The 26,135-nt window shown below is 37.1% G+C and overlaps 1 protein-coding gene and 1 long non-coding RNA gene across 3 annotated transcripts; one reads left to right on the top strand and one right to left on the bottom strand.

Moving 5' to 3' along the window:
- Positions 1-113: 113 nt before the first annotated feature.
- Positions 114-20,895, bottom strand: LOC131538790 (ovarian cancer G-protein coupled receptor 1-like). Of its 2 annotated transcripts, XM_058772912.1 has the most exons (6): positions 20,803-20,895; positions 20,556-20,680; positions 3,667-3,782; positions 3,092-3,186; positions 2,359-2,487; positions 114-1,369 (listed from the first exon to the last, which is right to left on the bottom strand). In XM_058772912.1, exon 6 carries the CDS (start codon positions 1,342-1,344, stop codon positions 409-411), a length of 936 nt encoding a protein of 311 aa, XP_058628895.1. In that variant the 5' UTR covers positions 1,345-1,369; positions 2,359-2,487; positions 3,092-3,186; positions 3,667-3,782; positions 20,556-20,680; positions 20,803-20,895; the 3' UTR covers positions 114-408. The 2 variants fall into 2 exon arrangements, with proteins under 2 accessions (XP_058628895.1, XP_058628896.1); XM_058772913.1 differs by lacking the exons at positions 3,667-3,782; positions 20,556-20,680; positions 20,803-20,895 and having other exon boundaries at positions 3,092-3,259.
- On the top strand, positions 1,413-5,761 carry LOC131538859 (uncharacterized). The gene is made up of 4 exons (XR_009270720.1): positions 1,413-2,518; positions 5,047-5,190; positions 5,403-5,592; positions 5,707-5,761. It is a non-coding gene; the product is annotated as an uncharacterized LOC131538859 (long non-coding RNA).
- Positions 20,896-26,135: the final 5,240 nt, after the last annotated feature.

The following is a 26,135-nucleotide window of genomic DNA, read 5'->3' as shown; positions in this document are numbered from 1 at the left end:
ACAAAATTCCCATGTGTTTTCATATATATATATATAATTTTTTTTTTTTACTTTTAGATTCACAAATATCTTGCAATGTAAAAAAGGAGGCTTTTTCATTTCATGTTGTCCATAGTAGTGTTTATTGAATGCTGTCCATTAAAAGCAGTTGGTTGGACAAACTGATGATTCTGTTATTTATTTCCCATTTGGCAGATATGTACTTGTACTGTGGTGTTATTGTTTTCTTAATCTTAAATCAGATACTTGCCAGCACAGGAAATGTTCATGCATAAGGAAAATCAGCAAACAAGCATAAATATCATAATAGCATTAAACTAGAAATTAATTGTGCTTGCGATGTAAAAACTGACACTGACTTCAATTAAATATAGCACAGTGTTTTTCAGCTCTATATTTAGCAGCAGGTTAAACTGAGCTGCAGGTGTTCAGTGCATGAGATGCAGGCTTTTGAGCTGAAATACAGCACACTACAGTACAGCAGCTGTTCTGTGGATTCACTACAGCGCGTTCGTCCTGGTTGTGATTCGAACTCTGATGTCTACGACAGCAGCAAACAGACTTCATCATATTACGAACATCAGACCTTATGAACATGTACAGAAAACAGTCAGCAAGTGGATTCACATACATGGGCAATCGTGTATAGCGGTGAGGTTTTATACCAACATATGGCATAAATACCATAATCACATAAGGCAGAATGAGAAATGTGTAAGTCAACAGCACCAGGAACAAACTGCCCAAAATTAATTTGCGCTGAAGAGCAGTCAGTGATATTGAGCGAGAAAGACCTCGACAAGTGCCAGCAAAACAGAGAATGATTATGGGGTAAGGAATTAAACATGCTATACACATGGATAGATGATTAAAATTAAAACAATGGGGGCATATTATTGCAAAGATCAGAAGCACAAACCAGACGATCACAGAAATAAAACAGGAGAGTTTGAGTGACTGGTGAGATCTGTACCAGATAGGATGAGAAACCAGAAGATATCGTTCAAAAGCCACACATGCCATAAAATACAGACCCACCATCAAAGAATAGTAATATTCAACAGTCAGATAAAGTGTCGAAGAGGTAGTTGATGCTGCTATTAACAAACAAATGACCTGTATGAGATCTGAAAGTATCAAATTACTAACAAAAACTGAAGCAGCATGCTGGGATTTGATGATGAAACACAAGCCAATCAGAGTCAAGATCATGACTGGAATCTCAACGACTGAAAGGACACGGATAAACACAAGTTCTGCGTAATCGTTTTCCCATGTTCCATGTTGAGGTAAACCATGATCTGATGCAGTTGAGTCATTGATGCTGACGTTATGTTGTGCCATTGTTTCACAAATTCCTGAGGAAGCACTAAATAACAAACCAGTCATTAGTTTCAATATGTAAGAAATGCTTCAATTTTTCATTGTAAAACTGTATTATTTGTAAAATCAGATGGCCTGACATGTTTCTTCTGTCTAAATGTTGCTATTCAAATGAGGCATGTGTGATGTTACAGAGATAGTTGACCCAAAAATGAGCATTGTGTCATCATTACTCACCTCATGTTGTTTTAATCCTGAAAAATTGTTCATCTTTTGAACACAGATGAAGATATTTTAATGAATTCTGAGAGATTTCCGTCCCTTCAAAAACTTATTCAACATAAACTAATTCATCTGAATGGAGAGGTTTAGTCCAAATTTTCTTAAGAGATTTAATTTAGGCTTTTATTCACATATTTACACTGATCAGCGAACATAAACAGAAGCTCATTGGTTCTCATTGGATCTCAAACGTGCTGCGAAACACAAGAATGATCCTCATTGATTCTGAGACAAGCAAGCGAGCTTGAGCTTCTGTTTGCCATCACTGCTGTGTGCGCTGATTCATAAAAGCCTTAATTAAATCTGTTCAGCATTTGAAGCGATTGAGTCTCTTCAGAAGATGCAGACTAAACCGCTCAATTCATCTGGGTTTCTTCATGAACTCTGCGTTGACTGTCAGTGGAGGGACAGAAATCTCTCAGATTTCATTAAATATATCTTCAGCTGTGATCTGAATATGAAGGAAAGTCTTGCAGGTTTGGAGCGACATGAGGGTTAACGAATGATGACAGAATCAGCATTTTTAGTTGAACTATCCCTGTAAACTGCTTAAAATACATTATTCATTAAAAACCACATATATTAAAGAACTTTTAAAAAAATAAACACTGAAATTCCTCTGCACACAAAATCTTTTATTTAAACAATATCATAAGTATGTTGTTCTGAATATTCAGTATCACAGCACAACTGCTGGTGTGACATTGCTTTAATAAAGTAGTTCAATAAACAAGCGATAAATACTGAACTTACATTTATGACAGAACTTGTCCAGTTGCTTTGTGTTTCTTTTTCCACAGAGAAGTCAAAGGAGAACTTTCACAGCGTCACAATTTCCACCTTCTTCCATCAACATAAAAACACTCTCCGAACGCTGTTGATCTGATGGAGAACAGTTGAGATATAATCAAAAGTGAGTGAACTTTTAGTTTAACTGTAACATTTCTAATTGAAATAGTGCGTACATGATGTGTGAGGGTCTAACTCAGACTAGACAAGAGTTCAGCTCCAACACTAATTAAACACTTTAAAGGTTCACTCAAATAAAATAATTTATATCATGTAGGCTATGAAAATTATTATATTCAGTGGCTTCTCCTATATTCTTAGTGATATTTAGTTCCACAGTTTACCAGGAAGTGACGATTCTGTTCTCTTTGATTTGTTGGATGGAAACGGTGCTTTAAACGCATACGTTTTATGCGATATTCCAGTTTTGCGTTAAATTAGAATTTTTGGATGGAAACATAGCTAATGACATAAAAATTATTTGTAATGACTGTTAAACTGTAATTAAGGCTGAAAAAGGGTAGTTGTAAGTGGAAAACACTACATTAAAAAAATTTTCTGGCACAACTACCCGAGTACACTAAAAATGCTTTCTAGTTGTTACTCGGTGTGTCCTTTTATCTTACACTTTTAACCCTATGATTATTCAGGTAGGGTAAAGATAGTCGAATCTAGCTTAATTCCATAAAGCACTCACCCGGCCGCAGGTTGAAGTCCTTCAGTCCTTCAGGTTCAGTCCTGTCTGTGTCTCGCACTCTTCCGTTTCTTCATGGCTTTCGTCTGCTTCACCACCTGTTGAAACATGCTCTCTTCATGGTTGTGGTCATCCTTTGTGGTTGATTTCGTAGCATTAGCTCATAAGCCTGTCTTTCACAACTGTTGCTTAATCTAACAAAGCAAGTTTTGAAACTGCAAGCATCTTTATCTCAAAGCATATATGGCATTAACTTAAAACAAGCAGAAAACATAACTTTGAAACAGGTACATAGCAATATCATTTTTCATATCCAAAACATAGTTTACATTCCACAGTGTGGAAATTACTTCCTCGGTCAAATAAGAAACCTGCAAACACTAAGAGAAAGCACAAATCCATTGTCTTTCCTGATTCTCTTGCTGCTTTGTGAACTCAGCTGTTTTCTTTAGGAAACAGAAATCTGTGTCTTTATTCCACTCAGTGCTGATAATAACCCCTAAAATGAGAAGTGGCTCAGACAGGGACCTGAAAGAAAACCCCCAAAGCTACATTAGACAATATAAACATGATCTTACCTGAATCAGACTGTGGCTTGAAGATGTTCATCAGTAGATGATGGTGTCTGTGAGCTGATGGTCGTTCTTTTATAGTCTGAATTCACTCCGGAAACAGTGGAGAATGGAGAGTGATTCTGTCAGATAATGAGCAAAGATGCATTAACAGAATAAATGCTTAATGAATGCATAATGCACATGCAAACACAACTTTAAAACGTAAAACCATTACATTTGTGATGTAAAACCATTACATGACATTATAAATAAACCAATGGCGTTTCATTGCAGACAGTGATATCTGTGAAGCACCGCATCAGTCCTTGAATCCGCTTCAGCTCCAGCTTTGGTTTAGTCAGACTCTGATTAATCATACAGTCCTGCTCTTCAGTGATGTTCTGATAAACTGCACCTCATTCACACTACTGGCTCTTGAAGTAGTGATAAATGTGAAGAGATGTACTGGATAAAGCGCTATATAAATAAATAAAGGTGACTTGACTTACTGTGAACTTATAAAGAGATACCAAAATATTCCCTTGTGTCAAACTTTAGCTCATATGACACACAAACCTGACAAATACTCAAACTACAAAAACCTGAATCAGGAATCATTTTACACGTCAATATCTTTTAGAGTATTTCTATTATGTGCATTTCAGCATGTCAATTACAGTATACAACATAAATATACAGGTGTAGATACATTAAAATACAACGAGAAAAACGTTTTCTTTCATTGCACTACTGCAAAAAGATCTTCAGTAGATGAAAAGCACTAGAAGAGAAAAGTGTAAAATGCCAAAGATTTAAATATGATCTCAAAATACAGAATATTTGCAGTAAAAATCAATCAATCAATAGGCTAAATAAATTCAGCACCCTCAGCCACATTGCATGACAGCATTGAAAATGACTATAGCAGTTTCTAAAAGACTTCCTCCCCTCGACAGTCATCTCTCAGATCTGCACAAATACAGTACTTGTGTGTTTCCCTTTAAGGAATTTAACTTTCAAATATTTGCTTTAAATATTTTTAATACATATTCTCAAGTGAAAATGTGAAGTTCATAATTACTTTTCTTTTATCTTCCTCGTCTGTAAAAATGATATTGTTTGTTTCATATGATGACATCATTTCCTGTTTAGTCACTTCCTGTTAGTGCTCCCAGTGTGGTGACAAATCGAGTCCCCCCTCGAAATCGGGTCCGCTTAGGACTCCGAGTGATCCCACTGGCTCAACAAACTTTTAATGGGTATTATTTTTAGCACCTGATTAAAATTCCTGCAAGATCGCGTTTTGATTTATGTCGTTCGAACTTAGTTATAATGACCATTTATATATTACATGTTTCATGCGCTAGTATATAACCGAAGCAAAACATTTCTCTTCTTTGTTAGGTCGAGGAGTGTTCAGCTGTCGCCACTTTCAAAAGGGAGATTTTCTCATCGAACTAAACAAGAATATGAAAGAAGGCACAGAGTATACCACGCTGCACTTGAAGTTTTTTTATTTGAATTTCGTTGTAATGGAAAACAGTTTTGGTATGTATATTGCTGTACTTAATTTACAATGTCTTTCAAATGTACAAAGTTGTAGGTCACTCAGAGATACAAACTTTGCATTCTCTGGAGTGGTTAACTAGGATGAGCCCATCCAGGAACATTTTTTTTTTTAATATTCTGTGAAACTTTCCTATTGTATGATTCAGTCAATATTACACCTTGGAGTTAGCACTGTGTTCTTGCTGTTTCAGGGTTGATGCTGCCAGAGATGACGGCTCTTTAGGGAGACTCGTCAATGATGATCATGTGAACCCCAACAGCAAAATGAAAACAATCAGAGTGGACGGAAAGCCCCATCTGTGCTTATTTGCAGTAAAGGACATAAGTCCTGGGCAAGAGATCATGTATAACTATGATTCTGACCGGCCATGGAAAAGCAAGGTATTTACAGATGGAAATAATCCTTTTTATACTAATTTAAACACACAGTTTACTGTTAAAACGGTTTTTCAACCATGCGGAGAAGTGTTAGTACTTGATTTTGAATCTGCACAGGTGTGCTCTGAGACAGAACAACAGGTGAATGCTTTGGTCAGCTGTGCTGCAGGAGATGGATCAGAGAAGGTCTGTGAAGTTTGTGTTTGTAATGCTCAACAGGTAGTACATTAACTTGTAAGATAATGCAGAATCATTACCTGAACATTACACACACAATGAGGACTGTGTGCTGCAATGAATTCTCACATGCCCTGATTGTTTATCTATGAATTCACTTGTATTATCTGTCATTTTCGCATTAGTTGTTTTGGATACTCAAAGCATGTACTGCCGTGGTGTCCAAAATTAATGTTCAGTAACCTTTTCAGATCTCAGCAACGTCTGATCCTCAGCTGACATGTCATGACAACGCTCAACAGGTAATGTACTTTCCATTGAAAACTTAGCATTTAATAAGCATTTATTTCCTGTATGTTCTTTAATTGGCAAAGACGTATTGATTTTTAATTACAATCAGACCTATAGAATTGAAGGATAGTGATCGGAATTGTTTTACTTACAATGGCATGGATGATGGTTAATTCTGAGCTAGCATGTGTATCATATGTCCCCGTACTTACGGCTGGTGTCATGTTGTGTATTGTGGGGGATGTGCAGAAGTTCACTGGACCATGGTTTATGTGTTTTATGTCCTCATACTCACTGCTGGTGTCCCTTATTCCGCTTTTAAGTGGGTTGGTGTGATGTAAGGGTAAGTATTTTGTTCTGAAAATTAAAAGATTTTTGTTTAAATATTTTACCACTGAAACCCTAAAACTGTATCATTAAATTGGCTTAATAAAAGCTGACATACATTTCTTTCTTTCTTATTTCTTTCTCCGTGTATCTGCCTGAGTAATTGTATCTATTCGTATTTCTCAGTCTCTCCCTGAAATTCTGTTGGATGCTTTCCTACTTAATCCTAATTCATTATTTGTTTTCTCCTTTTTCTTATTGTTTTTCTCTATTCTCTTCCATCTTATAGCCACACTTTCAAACACACTGATTATCTATCACTCTGTTACCTATCATTTTTTAAAAGCATCTTTTCTTGAATCACATTTTAATGAAATGAAACCAACCTTTTCTATTATATGCTCAATCTAGTTTGTTCCCGCTTCTGGCATAAAACTTGCTACGAGAAAAATGTGAAGCCCAAACCTGACCCCTCAACATCTGTAAGTGTGATTTATTAGATATGTTTTATTTTTGAGTATTTACAAATATATGTACAAAAAATATGTTTGTTATTTCAGGATTCCGAAGAAGAATTTTCCAGTGAGAACATGTCGGATCAGGACAATGTACCGAATTCTGTCTCGGAAGGTTCAGAAGTGAGCATAGTGTCTCCAGAAAATGAATTTCCTGAACAACTCTCAAACATACAAACTACTAAAGTGTCCTGCTTCGAATCTACTGCAGAAATTCAAAATGACCGTGCCAAGAAAGCGTCATAGGTAAAGATTCACTCCCAAAAGTTCTTTGGCAACAATGTGTAATACAGTTCTCATTCAACAAATATCACAGGGTGTTTGGAAGCTGATAACTGTGATGAAAGATGATGACATCTCTGCTGCTGTGCGGAGTGACTTCTGCATTCTTCAGCTGGCCCAGTCATTTTACAATAAACATGGGCAAGATGCCACCAAATATGACTATATTCGACAGAAGCTCCGGGAAGTTGGAAGACTTCTGCTGATTCTGAGAAAGGAATTTTCAGTACAGACTCTTGAAGGTGCTGTAAGACCTGCAAATTTTAATGTGGTTATCCAGGCTGTCAAGAGGGTATCTGGGTTTGATGATGGAAAACACTCATACCAGACTCCAAGCCTTGTCCTTAAGTTGGGCCACTCACTGAATAAGATATGTGACATTGTACATTGCAGAGCTCTAATGGCAGAAGATGGTGAGGGGATAAAGTCAACCCAGGCATTCAAAAAGCTGTATGATGCAAAGTGGTCAGAACTTGTTTCTCACACAGCTTTGACCACCTTGAATGAGGGGCGCTTTAACAAACCATCCACCCTCCCCTTAACAGAGAGGATGTACAACGTCTTCACCAGCATCTTGAAAAGGTTGTTGATTTAGCCTCTGAGAACTTGAAACGGATGCCATCAGCACAAGTCTATAGGGACCTTTGCAAAGCAACTCTAGCAAATAATACTGTTTAACCAACGACGTGGAGGAGAGGTTGCAAAGATGCAACTAAAAGGTTTTCTAGAGAGGGACACAGCTGCCCTACATAAAGATGTTGCTGTTGGCTAACAAAGTTTGAACAAAAACTTTGTGCACATTTCAGTCGGGTGGAAATTAGGGGTAAAAGGGGGCGAAAAGTGGCAGTTTTGCTATCGCCAGACATGGTTGATGCCTTAACACACCTCATAAGCAGAAGAACAGAGTGTGGAGTCCCAGAAGAAAACACATTCCTGTTTGCAAGACCCAACTGTTTGAGTCCATATCGAGGACAAGACTGTCTGAGAATTTATGCAAATGCATGTGGCACGCAAAACCCTGAACTCCTCCGGTCGACACAGTTACGCAAACATGTTGCAACTTTGTCACAGGTCCTTAACCTCAAAAACCATGAGTTGGACCAAGTTGCTGACTTTTTAGGCCACGATATCCGTGTCCACAGACAGTATTACAACCCAGCTGGCCAAAATATCTAAACTACTTCTTGGTATGGAGAAAGGTTCACTTACAAATCTGGTTTCACTTTATTTTGATGGTCCCTTTAACACATTCTGTTGACTATAAGTAACATTGCACCTACATTTCTACTAACTCTCATTAGAGTGTTAGTAGTGTATTAGTAGACTGGTAGGGTTAGGGTTAGTATAAGTTGACATGTACTTGGCAAAGTTACTTACAGTCAGTAGAGTGTCTGTTGGGAGACTATCACAATAAAGTGTTAGCAGGTATGAAGCAGACAGTCTACTAACATTTAGTTGCAACATTACTTAGTATCAACAGAATGTTCAAAAGGGACCAGCAAAATAAAGTGTTATCACAAATCTTCTAGAAGAGATTGAAATTGAAGGTAATGCTACTAAAGTTGTTACAAATGACATTTTCAAGTTTACTGTAAAGGTTTAAGTATTCATATCCTAAAGATAATTCCTAACAAACAAAAGATAATTCCCAACATACACACCTTAGATCTTTGACAATGTAATGTTCATCAAATTTTCTTTTTTTACACTTAACGTTTGCAATGTTAAGCTTACTTGATACTCAAAATGTTTTTCTTTTTTTTTTTTAGATAAGTTAGACTTTTCTGATTCTGAGCAAAGTGAAGACACTGATGCTGAGGAGATACATCCACAGACACAAACACAAACAGGTTTTATTTTTCTATTCACAGATATTGACCCTGCATTAGGAGGCCCATCTCAAGGTTTGACAAGAATAAAACGTTTTTAATTATATATACTAACAAATTTTAAAACCAAAATGAGTGGCATAAATATTTAAAATGCAGATTGCTTTTGCTTTTGATTGCTTAAATTCCCAGGTGAAAAACAAGTACACTTCCATAATGTACTTAAAGTGCTCTATTTTCGCACACAAATTTTGGACTTAATATACTAAAAATGATCCTTTAGTACTTCTTAAGATAAACTTAAGATCATCTAAGTGTACTCAACTGTGCTATTTTGAGACACCATGAATATGAACTAAAATGCATTTTTAACATACTATCTTTGTATTTAAAAATATATTTAGCTATCACTTGTAGTACACTTGAGTGTACTAGTGAATGAAAGATGGGTTCAAGTGTACTTGTGAGTGTGTGTGTGTGTGTGTGTGTGTGTGTGTGTGTGTGAGTGAGAGAGAGGGGGTGTGTGTGTGTTTGTGTGTGTGCACGTTTTTGTGACAAATGAGAACATAAATTTGTATAATGACAGGTATGACAGGTATTACAAGGAAAAGGTGACTTAATTTCTCATTTTAATTTGGATTTTGGATTTTTTAGCAAGGCAAGTTTATGTATATAGCACATTTCATACACAGTGGTAATTTAAAGTGCTTTACATAAAAGGAAGTGAAATAGTCATTAAAAATAATAATCACAGCAATAAAAACAATGAATTAATAATAATAATAATAATAATAATAATCCCAACAGTAAAAACAAGGAATTTACAACAAACATTAAAACTCTTCCGCACTAAGTGAAAAAACCTTCCAAAACACCTAACTATTCTTCACCTACTTCACCCCCTACTTACTTTGACCATCATAAACCAAACAAATAGAACTCAGAGTTCCTACTTTCAATTGATTAACCAACACACTTGTCTTTCTTTGCCCACATTTTCTTTACCACTCAGTGTAAGGACCTGAGGACTGGTGTGATATGCTCAGATTTTCTGGTTCTAGTCAGAATCCTGGCAGCAGTGTTCTGGATGAGCTGCAGCTGTATAATGGTCTTCTTCAGAATCACCCCCAGATTTTTGACTTGATTTTTAGTTCTTTGACCCCTAGAGTCAAGGTATGCATTCACCTTGAGAACTTCATCTTTGTTTCCAAATACAATGACTTCAGTTTTCTCCTTATTTAACTGAAGAAATTTCTTATTTAACTAAGGTCTAGTAGTACCCAGCACTGATATTTTGCCAGAATCAGAATTAAAGCGAATATCATTTATTATCTTAATGAGCGCTGTCTCTGTGCTGTGATGCGCTCGGAAACCAGACTGAAAATTGTCCAGATATCCATTTGAGTTTAAGTAGTTGTTCTTTTAAGTAGTTGTGCTTTTTCAGAAGGGGCTTAGCAACTGCAGTTTTCAGGGAGTTTGGAAAAGTCCCAGAAAGAAGTGAGGTGTTCTTCACTTCTAAAAGACCAGCTTCTGAACAGTTAAGCACACTTTTGAAAAAAGATGTGGGAAGTGTGTCAAGATAGCAGGTTGACGATTTAAGGTGCTGTACTATTTCTTCCAAAATGTTGCTATCGATTGCTTCAAAAACAGACTTTTTGAAATTGCAGTCGAATCTGTGTGACCTCTGCATAACTGGAAGATGTACCAATCACCTTTCTGATATTATTGATCTTCACAGAAAAGAAGGAAGCAAACTCATTGTATTTGCTGTCGGAAAGCATTTCACTGAGAATCTGACTTGGGGGGTTTGTTAACAGTAGCAAAAAGAGTGCGAGTGTTGTTTAAGTTACTGTTTATAAGGTTTGAGAAGAAGGTCTGTCTAGCTGTGGCTAGTTCCACATTGAAAGCATGAAGGCTGTTTTTATAGATCCTATAGTAAAAACACATCCGCTCAGCTTTTCTGCATTGTCTTTTCATACTCTGAACTGCTATTGATTTTCTCCATGGTGATTTTTGTCTGCCATTCTTCTTGCAGACTTTCACAGGAGCAATATCATCAATAACATTTTTAACTTATGAGTTAAAGGAATCCAGGAGAAGATCAACAGTCTGCAGAAATGCTTGGTGTTAAAGACATAGCCTTCATAAATAGCGCACTAGTGTTCTCGTTAATGCATCTCTTTCTGACAGAGACAGATCTAGATTCAGTGGTAACAGAGATCAATATATCAAAGAAAATACAGAAGTGATCAGATAGTGCTACATCCTTAATAATAATGGATGAAATGTTTAGACCTCTACTGATGAGTAAATCTAGAGTGTGTCCACGATTGTGTGTGGGTCCATGCACATGCTGAATCAGGTCAAAAGTGTTTAAAGCAGTTATAATTTCTTTAATAGTTTTGATTTCTGCATTATCTATGTGAATATTAAAATCCCCTGCAATAGTAAATCAGTCAAACTCTGAGGAAATCATTGATAACAGTTCTGTGAACTCTTCAATAAAGGCTGGAGAGTATTTTGGAGGCCTGTAAATAATGATAAACAGAATATTTCACCTAGATATTCAAAAGACAAGTACTGACCAAATGACACTTGTTTGCATTGATAGACATCATTTAAATAGAGCAGCTACACCTCCACCTCTCCTAACAGTCCTGCAGACACTTGTAAAATTAAAGTCAGGAGGGGCTGTTTCTTTGAGGACAAGTAGGACGTCTTCAGTAGAGTCAATGGTGTTCTTTCTGACTTTCAGTACTGTTCTACTGACTCCCCTCAAGGCTGTTGTCTTTCATCTCTCTTGTTTATTATGTATACAAATAATTGCCGGAGCATGTATGAGAATAGCTATATCATAAAATACGCCGATGGTTCAGTGATTGTGAGTCTTCTCCATGAACAGGATTTGGGGCATGGTCCTGTCGTGGAGGACTTCATTTTGTGGTGTGACCGATTCTCTCTTCAGTTGAATGTTAATAAAACAAAGGATATGGTGATTGACTACAGGAGGTTCTCTCCTAGCCCCTGGATGACAACAATTAAAGGTTTGGACATTGAAATTGTTGATACACATAAATATTTGGGGGTAGTTATAGATAATAAGTTGACTTTCTTACTCAACTCCTTGGCTGTCTGTAAAAAGGTTCAACAAAGATTGTTTTTTTTTGAGGAAATTAAAATCTTTTAGTGTTTGCTCTTCTATGATGTCAATGTGTGACGCGTGTCCCGAGGCCTCATCAGCGTTGCCCTGGAAACGGAGGAGAAACACCTGCACCTCATCACAACGGGCTGGCCGGCCACACCTGACGGCAATCACCAACCACATACATAAGCAGCCAACACGCACAGACTGGTGAGAGACAACTCGGCTAGATGACCCCGCTAACCTTCCTCTATTCTGCCCACAGACAGCAGCGTATAACCAGCCAGCCCCAAGGCACTAACGCCACACCGGAACCCCACGCTCACTCACGGGAGAGGAAGAGAACACGCGGATCCTGGAGCACGAGGACACCACACCGACGCACTTTGGCACGACTCTCACTCTCAATAAAGGTACCCTTCGGGGCACTCATTGATTCACTGTCGTGTGATTCTTCCTCCCGCCACAAATGTTTTACAAACAATTTATTGAATCTGTCCTTTCCTTTTGCATTGTAGCATGGTATGGTAACTTGAGTCTGTCAAATGAGAATAGGTTGGATAGCCTTGTGAAGGTGACAGGCAAGATTATTGGTGTTAATCAAACTGTGCCTACTGAAATTTACCAAAACTCTGTTAATATAATAACGGGAAATTATAATAATGAAATGAACCAAGGCTATTTTTATGCATATAACCTAGTTTAACAGTTTGCAATTTATCTAAACACAAACACAAAAGTAGGCCTATATGATTTTTAAAGTTCATGTGATCATAGCCTATATATTGTGCACTTGGATTGAAATATACACTATATACAGGTGCTGGTCATATAATTAGAATATCATCAAAAAGTTGATTTATTTCACTAATTCCATTCAAAAAGTGAAACTTGTATATTATATTCATTCATTACACACAGACTGATATATTTGAAATGTTTATTTCTTTTAATTTTGATGATTATAACTGACAACTAAGGAAAATCCCAAATTCAGTATCTCAGAAAATTAGAATATTGTGAAAAGGTTCAATATTGAATACACCTGGTGCCACACTCTAATCAGCAAATTAACTCAAAACACCTGCAATGGCCTTTAAATGGTCTCTCAGTCTAGTTCTGTAGGCTACACAATCATGGGGAAGACTGCTGACTTGACAGTTGTCCAAAAGACGACCATTGACACGTTGCACAGGGAGGGCAAGACACAAAAGGTCATTGCAAAAGAGGCTGGCTGTTCACAGAGCTCTGTGTCCAAGCACATTAATAGAGAGGCGAAGGGAAGGAAAAGATGTGGGAGAAAAAAAGTGTACAAGCAATAGGGATAACTGCACCCTGGAGAGGATTGTGAAACAAAACCCATTCAAAAATGTGGGGGAGATTCACAAAGAGTGGACTGCAGCTGGAGTCAGTGCTTCAAGAACCACTACGCACAGACGTATGCATGACATGGGTTTCAGCTGTCGCATTCTTTGTGTCAAGCCACTCTTGAACAACAGACAGCGTCAGAAGCGTCTCGCCTGGGCTAAAGACAAAAAGGACTGGACTGCTGCTGAGTGGTCCAAAGTTATGTTCTCTGATGAAAGTAAATTTTGCATTTCCTTTGGAAATCAGGGTCCCAGAGTCTGGAGGAAGAGAGAAGAGGCACACAATCCATGTTGCTTGAAGTCCAGTGTAAAGTTTCCACAGTCAGTGATGGTTTGGGGTGCCATGTCATCTGCTGGTATTGGTCCACTGTGTTTTCTGAGGTCCAAGGTCAACGCAGCCGTATACCAGGAAGTTTTAGAGCACTTCATGCTTCCTGCTGCTGACCAACTTTATGGAGATGCAGATTTCATTTTCCAACAGGACTTGGCACCTGCACACAGTGCCAAAGCAACCAGTATCTGATTTAAGGACCATGGTATCCCTGTTCTTAATTGGCCAGCAAACTCGCCTGACCTTAACCCCATAGAAAATCTATGGGGTATTGTGAAGAGGAAGATGCGATATGCCAGACCCAACAATGCAGAAGAGCTGAAGGCCACTATCAGAGCAACCTGGGCTCTCATAACACCTGAGCAGTGCCACAGACTGATCGACTCCATGCCATGCCACGCCACATTGCTGCAGTAATTCAGGCAAAAGGAGCCCCAACTAAGTATTGAGTGCTGTACATGCTCAGTTTTCATGTTCATACTTTTCAGTTGGCCAAGATTTCTAAAAATCCTTTCTTTGTATTGGTCTTAAGTAATATTCTAATTTTCTGAGATACTAAATTGGGGATTTTCCTTAGCTGTCAGTTATAATCATCAAAATTAAAATAAATAAATATTTGAAATATATCAGTCTGTGTGTAATGAATGAATATAATATACAAGTTTCACTTTTTGAATGGAATTAGTGAAATAAATCAACTTCTGATGATATTCTAATTATATGACCAGCACCTGTATACACACACAGTATATACTGTATGCATACACACACACATATACATATATATATATATATATATATATATATATATATTCTGATTTAAGACAAAACTATTTAGATAAGGGTCAGATTAGGGGCACTATTCCCTATACCTAAGATGTGGAGACCAAATATAACGCTATAACGAATTTCCCATATTTGTCATAACATTACTACACTATGGATGTAATGCATTTAATATAATTGTATATTCACTGTTTTAGAGGAGAGTGCCATTGAATGTGTAGCTAATGGCGCTTTTCCACTGCGTGGTACGACTCGGCTCGGCACGGTTCAGAACGGCACGGCACGGCTCAGTTCAGCTCGGTTTGCGTTTCCACTGCAGTTTAGTACCGCTTTAGAGTGGGCGGGATTATTCACGTGTCGTTATAGTCGCGCCGCCTCTACTGCCGCGACTCCTGAAAAACTTTTTAATTCCGCGTCGCTCCATCACGCTCTCGCTGGAGCCGCTCCTCGGCTATCAATGAGAGGACAGTCTGTACTTCCTCGACTGACAACGAAACAGACGTTTTTTGGTTGTTAAAAGAAAGGTGCGCTCATTCAAAACAGTCGCATTCGATCCTTCGCTGGCTGCTGGTTTAAATCTAGCGGGTCTGTTGTGTCTCGTGCCGCAAGTTCAATGACGCAGGCAGTGACGATTTTCTCCGGCCAATCAGTGATCAGCAGAGTTTACACGTCACGTTTTGGTAACGGTACGGTTCGCTTGGAACCTTGGCCGAGGTGGTACTAAAAAAAGTACCCGGTACCAGGTACTGTTCCCAGTGGAAAACCCCCAAAAGCGAGCCGTACTGAACCGTACCGTGCCGTACCATGCAGTGGAAAAGCGCCATAATATGAAGTGGGTTTTCATGAAATTTATTTGACTAAAATCAGAACTAAAAACAAACACTGGATTGAAAAAAAAAAAAAAACTCACAATAAATGTCCAAACATTCAGTTGAGGTATCTGACATATTATGACATAACATTGATCTTTTATATGAAGTCTTTAGAGCCATAGGCTAATATGTTGTTTTTAGATCAATTGCTCAGAGACCAACCAGTTGGACAGAGATTAATTATATGTACAAATCATCCAAGCACCCAATTCCTAGCCATTTGTAATATAGGCCACATTTCATTAACATTGGTAAATATTATTAAACTACAAAGAAATTAAAGATCCATCTTTGATTGTCAAAAGAATTCAAAGTTCAGTTCCCTCTCAGGCAATTAGATTTCACATAGTATTTTCATCGGTCAGTTGTGGAGGTTAAAGGTTAAAGCTTTATTTATATAGCGTCTTTTAAAAGTGTTTACAGAGTATTTTACAGAGATATGCATATGTGCATTCACAGAAAAGAAAATACAAATACAAACATAAGAGATAAAGTAGTAAAACAAAGTGCAATAACCAGTTTATGTTAAAACTAGTGCTGGGCATAGATTAATCTAGATTAATCTCATCCAAAATAAAAGTTTTTGTGTATATAATATATGTGTGTGTATTGTGTATATTTATTATGTATATATGAATACACACCCATGTATGTATATATTTAAGAAAAATGTGTTATGTTTATATATTAAATATATTTATATATCATATAAATTATATTAATATAAATATATACATGTAAATACATGTAAATATTTTCAAAATATATACTGTATGAGTGTGTCTTTATATACACATAATAAATATTCACAGTACACACCGATATATTATATAAACTAAAACTTTTATTTTGGATGAGATTAATCTAGATTAATCTATGCCCAGCACTAGTTAAAACAAACATACAACAATAAAAAAAATCAAAGAAAGGCCTTTAGTGAACAAATCTGTTTTGAGATACTTTTTAAAACTGCATAATGATAACATTTGACAACACTTAATTCAGGTGCGGAAATAATTATTAGCTAGCACATGAGCACAGAGAGATTTGCGAGAGCACAGGACAGTTTGAGTGAGAGGAGAGACATGTTTTAAGTGTGTGCACTCTCACTGGGCAAGAGCAGCGTGTATCTCCATCAGTTTGTCAACATCTGAACAGCTGATCATAGCAGAACCAGAGGTGCAGCGAGGGGAGATTGTAACATTCCCTTTAGGAAAAGTGTATTTGACCAAACCAATTTTTCTGTTCGAGCTGCTACTGAGTAGAACCTCACCCCCATAAACATCAGAAATCTAAACACATATAGTACATTTAAGATCCAGTTAAAGAAATGGCTTGTTGATAATCAGAGCTGTCAACATTAGCTTACTACTAGACCTGCTCTCGCTGCCCCCTGCTGGCTTCTTGCTTTGTGTGTATGTGTTCATGTATTTGTCTGATTGTCGGTCTGTTGTGTTTCTCAACTCAACTTTATTTATATAGCACCAATAAAAACAACGATAGTTGACCAAGGTGCTGTACAATCAATAAAAAAAAAAAATCAACAACATTAATACTCAGAACCACATAGATTACAGCACAGAACAGAGCTGACACCGCACATTTAACTACAATTAAAGGCCAACGAGAACGAGATGGTTTTGAGTTTGGCTGTAAACTCATTCAATGTAGAGGCAGTACTAATAAAAACTGGTAAGCTGTTCCAGAGTTTCGGGGCAGCAACAGCAACAGCAAAGGCTCGGTTACCCCTTGATTTCAATTTAGCCCTAGGAACGTTTAAAAGTCTCTGGATGGAAGACCTGAGAGACCTTCCAGGATAGTGAGCAGATAATAAGTCAGACAGATAAAGTGGGGCAAAAAAGTATTTAGTCAGCCACCAATTGTGCAAGTTCTCCCACTTAAAAAGATGAGAGAGGCCTGTAATTTTCATCATAGGTATACCTCAATTATGAAGGACAAAATGAGAAAAAAACAGAAAATCACATTGTAGGATTTTTAAAGAATTAATTGGTAAATTCCTTGGTAAAATAAGTATTTGGTCACCTACAAACAAGCAAGATTTCTGGCTCTCACAGACCTGTAACTTATTCTTTAAGAGGCTCCTCTGACCTCCACTCGTTACCTGTATTAATGGCATCTGTTTGAACTCGTTATCAGTATAAAAGACACCTGTCCACAACCTCAAACAGTCCAACTCCAAACTCCACCATGGCCAAGACCAAAGAGCTGTCAAAGGACACCAGAAACAAAATTGTAGACCTGCACCAGGCTGGGAAGACTCAAATCCTGCGCCGCCAGGGACTCAAATCCTGCAGTGCCAGACGTGTCCCCTGCTTAAGCCAGTACATGTCCAGGCCCATCTGAAGTTTGCTAGAGAGCATTTGGATGATCCAGAAGAGGATTGGGAGAATGTCATATGGTCAGATGAAACCAAAATAGAACTTTTTGGTAAAAACTCAACTTGTCGTGTTTGGAGGAGAAAGAATGCTGAGTTGCATTCAAAGAACACCATACCTACTGTGAAGCATGGGGGTGGAAACATCATGCTTTGGGGCTGTTTTTCTGCAAAGGGACCAGGACGACTGATCCGTGTAAACGAAAGAATGAATGGGGCCATGTATCGTGAGATTTTGAGTGAAAACCTCCTTCCATCAGCAAGGGCATTGAAGATGAAACGTGGCTGGGTCTTTCAGCATGACAATGATCCCAAACACACCGCCTGGCAACGAAGGAGTGGCTTCGTAAGAAGCATTTCAAGGTCCTGGAGTGGCCTAGCCAGTCTCCAGATCTCAACCCCATCGAAAATCTTTGGAGGAGTTGAAAGTCCGTGTTGCCCAGTGACAGCCCCAAAACATTACTGCTCTGGAGGAGATCTGCATGGAGGAATGGGCCAAAATACCAGCAACAGTGTGTGAAAACCTTGTGAAGACTTACAGAAAACATTTGACCTCTGTCATTGCCAACAAAGGGTATATAACAAAGTATTGAGATTAAATTTTGTTATTGACCAAATACTTATTTTCCACCATAATTTGCAAATAAATTCTTTAAAAATCCTACAATGGAGTCCTACAACGGTGCTTCCTTCCCGGCAGAGGACCAGACAGCCGGCGCAGATAGTCAGGTATAGTTGCCAGAGGAGAAACAAACTGCACACCACACTTAGCGTCACGGAGTAACTCTTCAGTGATGCCTTTAATGCCAAGCAGTGTTTGATGATCGTAGGTTAAATGTGACGAAACATTTTGTACAATAGCTAACATAAAACACATTAAAACAAACAAACGTATAAGCACAACAGGCGGCGGAAGGCAGGCCATACACACTGGTGCCATCTTGCCAGCCAACCTGCTGATCTATTGTACATCTTAGCTTAATAGTACTTTTTACTAAATGTATTGTAATTGTTTTATTGTTATGTGAATATGTAATTTTACTCTCTTTTAGGGTGACTTTTACCATCTGTCTAGGGACTGCATGTGAAAAATAGCCTTCTGGCTAACTCTGGCATATTGACAGAAATGTTTATTAATACGCATTGTCCCTGTAATAAATAAATAAATCTGAGCACATGCATGTCCGGGATTGTGCGAGAGCAAAGGAAATCCGCGTGCGAGCAGAGAGATTTGCGCTCGCACATTATATTAATGTGCTTTCACACTACAATAATGCGCTCTCGACATTTGTCATTAAAATAATGCCATAACAGTGGAGACAGGTGTCGGATTGTTTCAAAGCCTACACTGTAAAAAAATGTTCCGTAGAATTTACAGGATGTTACTGGCAAAAAATTTGCCAATAAAATCTTGTAAAAATGATGTTAATTGAGGTAAACTGGATTACAGTATAATACTGCAATTTGCAGTTAATTGCTGTATGTGAAATAGTAACATTGAATTAAACTTGTAGTTTATTTTACAGCAATATTTTGTAATCTCACTAAAGTACAGTATTTACCTAGCAACAAAAGTTGCCAATAAAGTCCTGTAAATACCCCTAAATCCAAGATGATGTTGTAATAATTTAACAATGAAAATGCTGCAAAGAATAATTTTAACAGTAAACTGTAAACTACTGATTTAAATGCATTATCATGAGCCAAAGCCAACAGTATCGTGAAGGACTCCACACACCCCTCCCACAGTCTCTTCCAGCTCCTACCATCTGGAAGACGGTACCGGAGCATCAGAGCCCGCTCTGTTAGACTGCTCAACAGCTTTTTCCCCCAGGCTGTGAGAGCCCTGAACTCAAATCACCCGCCCCTCTCTGAACCCCCATACAAACCCCCTACCTCCTGAAACATGGACCAGCTGAAACTTATGGAACTTTTTTTTGTGCAATCGAAGTGTGCTACACACAGGTGAGTGGGCCTGTACAAACCACCTGTAGTAGCACACTCTCCTCCTCTATGCGCACTAGTCACTTTTCACACACACTGCTGTGTGTAAACAAATCCCACAAAAAGACTCAGTAATATATGTATGTTTACATGCTCATGAACTAAAAATCATCCTGCACTGTTCCCCAGCCAGCTGCTTGAACCCAATGTTTCTCCTTGCACATGTACAGTATTTATCTGAAGCATTAGTATAGTTTGTATAGGTACTTTTTATATATAGTATATTTATAGTCAAAATCTATCAGTAGGATAGTTGTGTATAGGTTTATATTGTTTTACTTCATTGTTGTATGCTTGTATTTATGTAGCACCGTGGTCCTGTGAGGCACAACATTTCGTTCCACTGTATGCCCCTGCATGTAGCGGAATGACAATAAAGCTCAAAACAAAAACAAAACAAACAAAATTCTTTTTTTTTTAGCTTGTTATATTAAATTTAGAATATTCCTGCAAAAGACAATTTAATGAATACATACTGAAAGTCCATCAACTTTCTTTAGAATAAAGAGCAGTATTGAATGAAACAATACTAGCTCAATAAAATAAATGTAAAAATGCCACTTATACAATACAATCAGCATTTACCAGTACTTAAACTAAATAAGTAACCTTTTTCACAAATGAAATTACTCAAGTAAAACATGTTACCTTTGAAATAATTCAAGTGTGCAAAAGATGCCTGCTCCCAGACTGGACGCCAGACTGAAATCTTGTAATAAGACAGCAAATCCAGCCACAAAGTTGCGGTATGAATTCACAACCACTGGGTGCACCTGAAATGAATAAATATAAGGAATAATGTAACCTACAATACAGTATTTCAATCTAAAATGTAATCTAAAATACAAGTTTATCAAATGATTTACAACAGAATTAATAAGAATTAATACATTACCTAACATAATCAGCTTCAGAGAGTCTTGAAGCATCAAACATTTCTCCACATCAGCTGCTATTCTTTGCAGCAACAAGAAATACTGAAAATTATCTTGTGATTTAAAAAAAAAAATGCATTTACACAAATGAGACCAAAATGAACACCCAAAAAGGCATATATTGTAAAATAAACAAACTCTCACATTTGATTAATAAATTCAATTATAATAATACATTGTAGAACTGTACCACCAATCAAATTAAATAATTTATAATGCAAAATTACAACTGTGTTATGACATTAATGTTTTACATTAATTTTTGAAATTACAAATAAGAAATGTAAAAATGCAATGATACTTTTTAAACGTGAAACTGAACCGCCATTAGGTGGCAGCAAATAACTTAATGAGTGAGTCAATTGAGTCATTCATTGAACCGATTCGTTCAGAATGCTGAATAATTCAGTAAAAACACAGCTGAGTTTTGCTTTGATCTTTGTTTGGAACGATTGTCGTTGGTGAAATAAAACAACAGTCAATATTGCGTCTAAAAAGTAAGTAACTTAATGTTAACTAATTGTTTATTGAACTATGTAACATTTGCAATTGTGATAATCAGCAACAGATCACTTGTTATGCTACTTAACAATATCATATGTTATAAATAAACTCAACAGTTTGAACATTTACCTCATGTTTCTTCCGTGAGTTTATGTGTGCCATTAAGGTCATTTGTTTTGATGTTGAATGTAATAAAATCTGAATCAGGCTAACTTGTCCAATTGGGCATGTAAAAATGTATTTCACAAAAAAAATTGTCCCGGACAAGCTTTAATGTAGAGTACACCCTACAGTGGCAATAGACACAATTTCTCATGTACATGTAGTTTCTAATTATAGTAAGATGTCACGTCAGTATGGGACAGTTGAAAACATATAAACAAATGAAATTTCACATATTTTGCTGTTCGTCAGTTATTTCGACAGATAGAAGTTAACGTTACTATGACAATCGTTCACACTGGGCATTACGTTAAAAGTTGGGTAAACACTACTTTAAATGCTCTCAATAAGAAAATTAAACTGCCAAAATGAGAAAAATGCAGCATTTAGCCTAACTATGCTATGATAGCACTTTCCATCTTACTGGACATACCAAGGCTGCTTGTCTAAATGTGTGGTAGCAGGCTATTGTGACATGATATCACTTATACATTAACTTAAATAAATAGAAAAGGATATATTTCTTAAGTAAAATTAAGTGAACTTACCAGGAATTATGAATAAAGCCTCTAATCTTCAATCGTTCTGGCACTGCTCCAGTCGCTGGATTTCAGATTTGAATGATGCGCGTGCAATCCCATAATGCTACACTACAGTAAAGTAGTGTAAAAAGCAGAAGCTACAGTGACAACACCTGCTTCTTGTAAATTAATTACAGTTGACATGGAAATATACTGTTAACAACTGTAAAACCTCATTTGACCCATAATGCATTGCGAATTACAGCTACATCTTGTAAAATGTTTAAACAGTAAAATTCTGTAAAATTTTGCTGTAGGAACTACAGAATTTTTTTACAGTGTAGACACAATTCGGCACATTTGCTTCAACTGTTTCAGTGATTCATGAAGCCTCGCTCTGCCCATAACTTCCATAAACGAGGTCTGTGAAACCAGACCATCACATCGCTATTATTTATTACACCTATTAGGCTTTGTACTTAACTTGTATGACAACTTGTATTGACTGATGATGAATTGGCTGGGATGTCAAGTTAGCAATGCAAAGTGAATGTCTTTGTGTGTGCTTTGAGCATGTTTTGCTTGCATGAAGTTAACTGCATTATCACAGCACATTTCAGAAAATTTGCAACTTGGATTACGGAAAACACAGTAGATCGAACCCTATCATCTGCTGTTAAATTGCTTTTTTTCCCCCTGTATTCGCTATCTTTCAGCTTCAGGCACAAATCATCCAGTTCTTGAGTACTCTGGCAAGGATTCACCAGAAAATCACTAGAAGTTTCAATTTATTGGACAACACTTCTTAACTCTTTGGGGTTGACGGTATCGCCGGCGATACCAGCTTGGTTTTTTAAGATCAGTGCAAAAGACACTAGAAATACTCTGTTGATTTTGGTCACACAAATAAGCGTTATACATCAATCGAAACTGTTAAGTGTCTACTTTTATTTGTGTACACTCACAATAAAACGCTCAGAAATGTCCACTTACAGCTAAACAAGACTTTGCAGTGAATGTGTTTGTGTGCAGCTTAAATAGTCCTCCTGACTGGAAACAGGTGACGGTAATCAGTTCCTAGGCAGGGGAGTCATGTGAAATGGGCCGTTTATCAAACGGAAGGCTGCATCCTCCGGAAGTCGCATTTGTAGGCTGCATACGTCATCAAGCCTGGTTTATTTCAGTTAACAAAGCGTTACATTCGCGAGTCAAAAGCATATTACAACAATTTACACTTAACTAAGGATAATGGTCAAATTTATAACTGTTAATATTCAAAAATAAGATCCTCTTTATGACGTATGCAGCCTACAAATGTGACCAGGTCTACGATAGAGTGCCCTCTAGAGGAGCTCATGAGCACTCCAGCTGGAGATCATGACACAAAAGCAGGAGACAAAGTAATGATGATAAAAAGGAGCAGAGTTTATTGAATAATCTTCGTTACATATGTTTCAATGCTCAGACTTCGTCTAACAAACACAAATCCAACAAGTAGTGTTATACCAAACTGCTTCACAACAACATCCCATAAACCTTGAATTTCCATAAACATTCCCTCTGATCTCTTATTCATGAAGACAAATATCCCTTGAAACCACACAGTCATAAATCTTAACAACTATGGAAAATAATGTACAATTATATAAATGACTTATCAATACGTGATTCAATTAAATGACTGTATAAATGGTTAAAATTATTATAAATGATTATATGATTAAATGGAATAATACAACGATTAAATGATAAATGATTATAAATTAATGAAAATGAAATGAAGAAAAAAATTGTATGGTTGCACTCTTGAAGCAAAACACACACAGTTTGCATCTGAGGATCCTTCATTATGCTAAGTGAACTTTAATTTATTTTATTAACATTTATTTCTGATAAGTTTGGCTTCTATTTCTTCCTGACCATTGTTGAATTGAAATATGGTAGGGAGGTGGGTGCCTTTTTGTTTCTTTGCACTTTAAAAGTGTCTGTTGTTGTAAAGTCTTGGGAGTGAGAGCAGGGACTCCAGAGATCTTTTAAAACGGGATCCCAGTTACTTATTACAGATATTTTCTTGGAGTATTATCTTATTCATATATATACAAATTGGCTGCACAAGTCATTAATTATATATTATATTAAATGACGTTTCGAGCTTAGACGCTCTTCATCGAGCTTAGATGTCTGATGAAGAGCGTCTAAGCTCGAAACATCACCTGTGGTGAGAACATAAATAACTATTTTTCTACTTCTGGAGCTATGGTGTGCCCACTTTGATTTTTTTGGTTCATATTTATAGCAGGAAATGAAATTAAAGGTGGATTTTTTGTTTCTTCAGTTTATTTCATCAGAATATCAGTGATTAGAATCCATTTTTTAATTCATGGGGTTGTTATACAACAATTAATTAGATTAATTAATTAGAATCCATTTGCTAATTGAGTGAAATCATTTATTTTTATCTCCAACACTGGAATATCTTCAATGAAAAGTACAGGCATTTAAATAAGTATATACTGCAATATACATACAGTATCTCACAGAAGCGAGTACACCCCTCACATTTTTGTAAATGTTTTATTATACCTTTTCATGTGACAACACTGAAGAAATGACACTTTGCTACAATGTAAAGTAGTGAGTGTACAGCTTGTATAACAGCGTAAATTTGCTGTCCCCTCAAAATAACTCAACACACAGTCATTAATGTCTAAACCGCTGGCCACAAAAGTGAGTACACCCCTAACTATATATGGTTAAAATATATGGTTTGCGTGTTTTTCAAGTTATCTCCAGGTAATAAATAAATAAACTATATGAAAAATGCAGTACTGATTGGCATATCATTTAGTATAGAAACTATAAAATATATATCCTGAATTATTCTGTGATAAAAATGGGAAAAAGGTGTTCGTAGTAGCCTTTATAAGCCAATCATAAAATTGTCATTAGGAAAACATTGAACAAAAATATTGTAGCCCCTTGCTGCAGCTAACCTTGCTTCCACAGGCTACACACAGCAATATAAACAACAGCTGTGCATGATCTCTTCACGCCGTTCTCGTAAAATAATCATAATTCAATAATATAAATTTACAAGCACACCGCTCCGCTGAGAACTCCACTTACGTCAGCCGCGGACGTTATTGAAGGCATCCTGGTGTGGTGCCCTAAATTACTAAAGGTGTCTGAGGAGATCGTCAGGTGAAAGGTCATCATGTGGATAATCTTATTTATGACTAAATTATTATTAATTAATTTTACTAATAGATGGGCAGGCCTTCACAAAAGGGTGTTTAATTACAAAAAAATAAAAAATAAATTGCCTTGACAAAAGGGCACTTTGAGAATCAAGGGGAAAAGGGGCAGGTGCTCAAGCACCCCCTGCACCCCCCTCTGCACATGTCTGGAGTTTAAGCTGGTGCAGGTCCTCCTTCATTTCATTAACCAGCTGAACACTACAGAGTGTTCGTCCTGGTTGTGATTCAAACTCTGATGTCTATAATGGCAGCGAACAGACTTCAGCATTTTACGAACATCAGGCCTTATGAACATGTACAGAAAACAGTCAGCAAGTGGATTCAGATACATGGGCAATCGTGTATAGCGGTAAGGTTCCATATCAACATATGCTATAAATGACGTAATCACATAAGGGAGAATGAGAAATGTGTAAGTCAACAGCACCAGGAACAAACTGCCCAAAATTAATTTGCGCTGAAGAGCAGTCAGTGATATTGAGCGAGAAAGACCTCGACAAGTGCCAGCAAAACAGAGAATGATTATGGGGTAGGGAATTAAACACGCTATACACCAGGGTAGAGTACTAAAATGAAAACAATCGCGGCATATTATTGCAAAGATCAGAAGCACAGACCAGACGATCACAGAAATAAAACAGGAGAGTTTGAGTGACTGGTGAGATCTGTACCAGATAGGATGAGAAACCAGAAGATATCGTTCAAAAGCCACACATGCCATAAAATACAGACCCACCATCAAAGAATAGTAATATTCAACAGTCAGATAAAGTGTCGAAGATTTAGATGCTGCTGCTATTAACAAACAAATGACCTGTATGAGATCTGAAAGTATCAAATTACTAATAA

The sequence above is a fragment of the Onychostoma macrolepis genome, chromosome 04, assembly GCF_012432095.1.
Source record: "Onychostoma macrolepis isolate SWU-2019 chromosome 04, ASM1243209v1, whole genome shotgun sequence".
Classification (NCBI taxonomy): domain Eukaryota; kingdom Metazoa; phylum Chordata; class Actinopteri; order Cypriniformes; family Cyprinidae; genus Onychostoma; species Onychostoma macrolepis.
This window is presented reverse-complemented; position numbering and strand designations above follow the sequence as displayed.

Bases quoted from the DNA above. Each gene is read 5' to 3' on its own strand.
- LOC131538790 (XM_058772912.1), bottom strand. From the start codon at position 1,344: ATGGCACAACATAACGTCAGCATCAATGACTCAACTGCATCAGATCAT.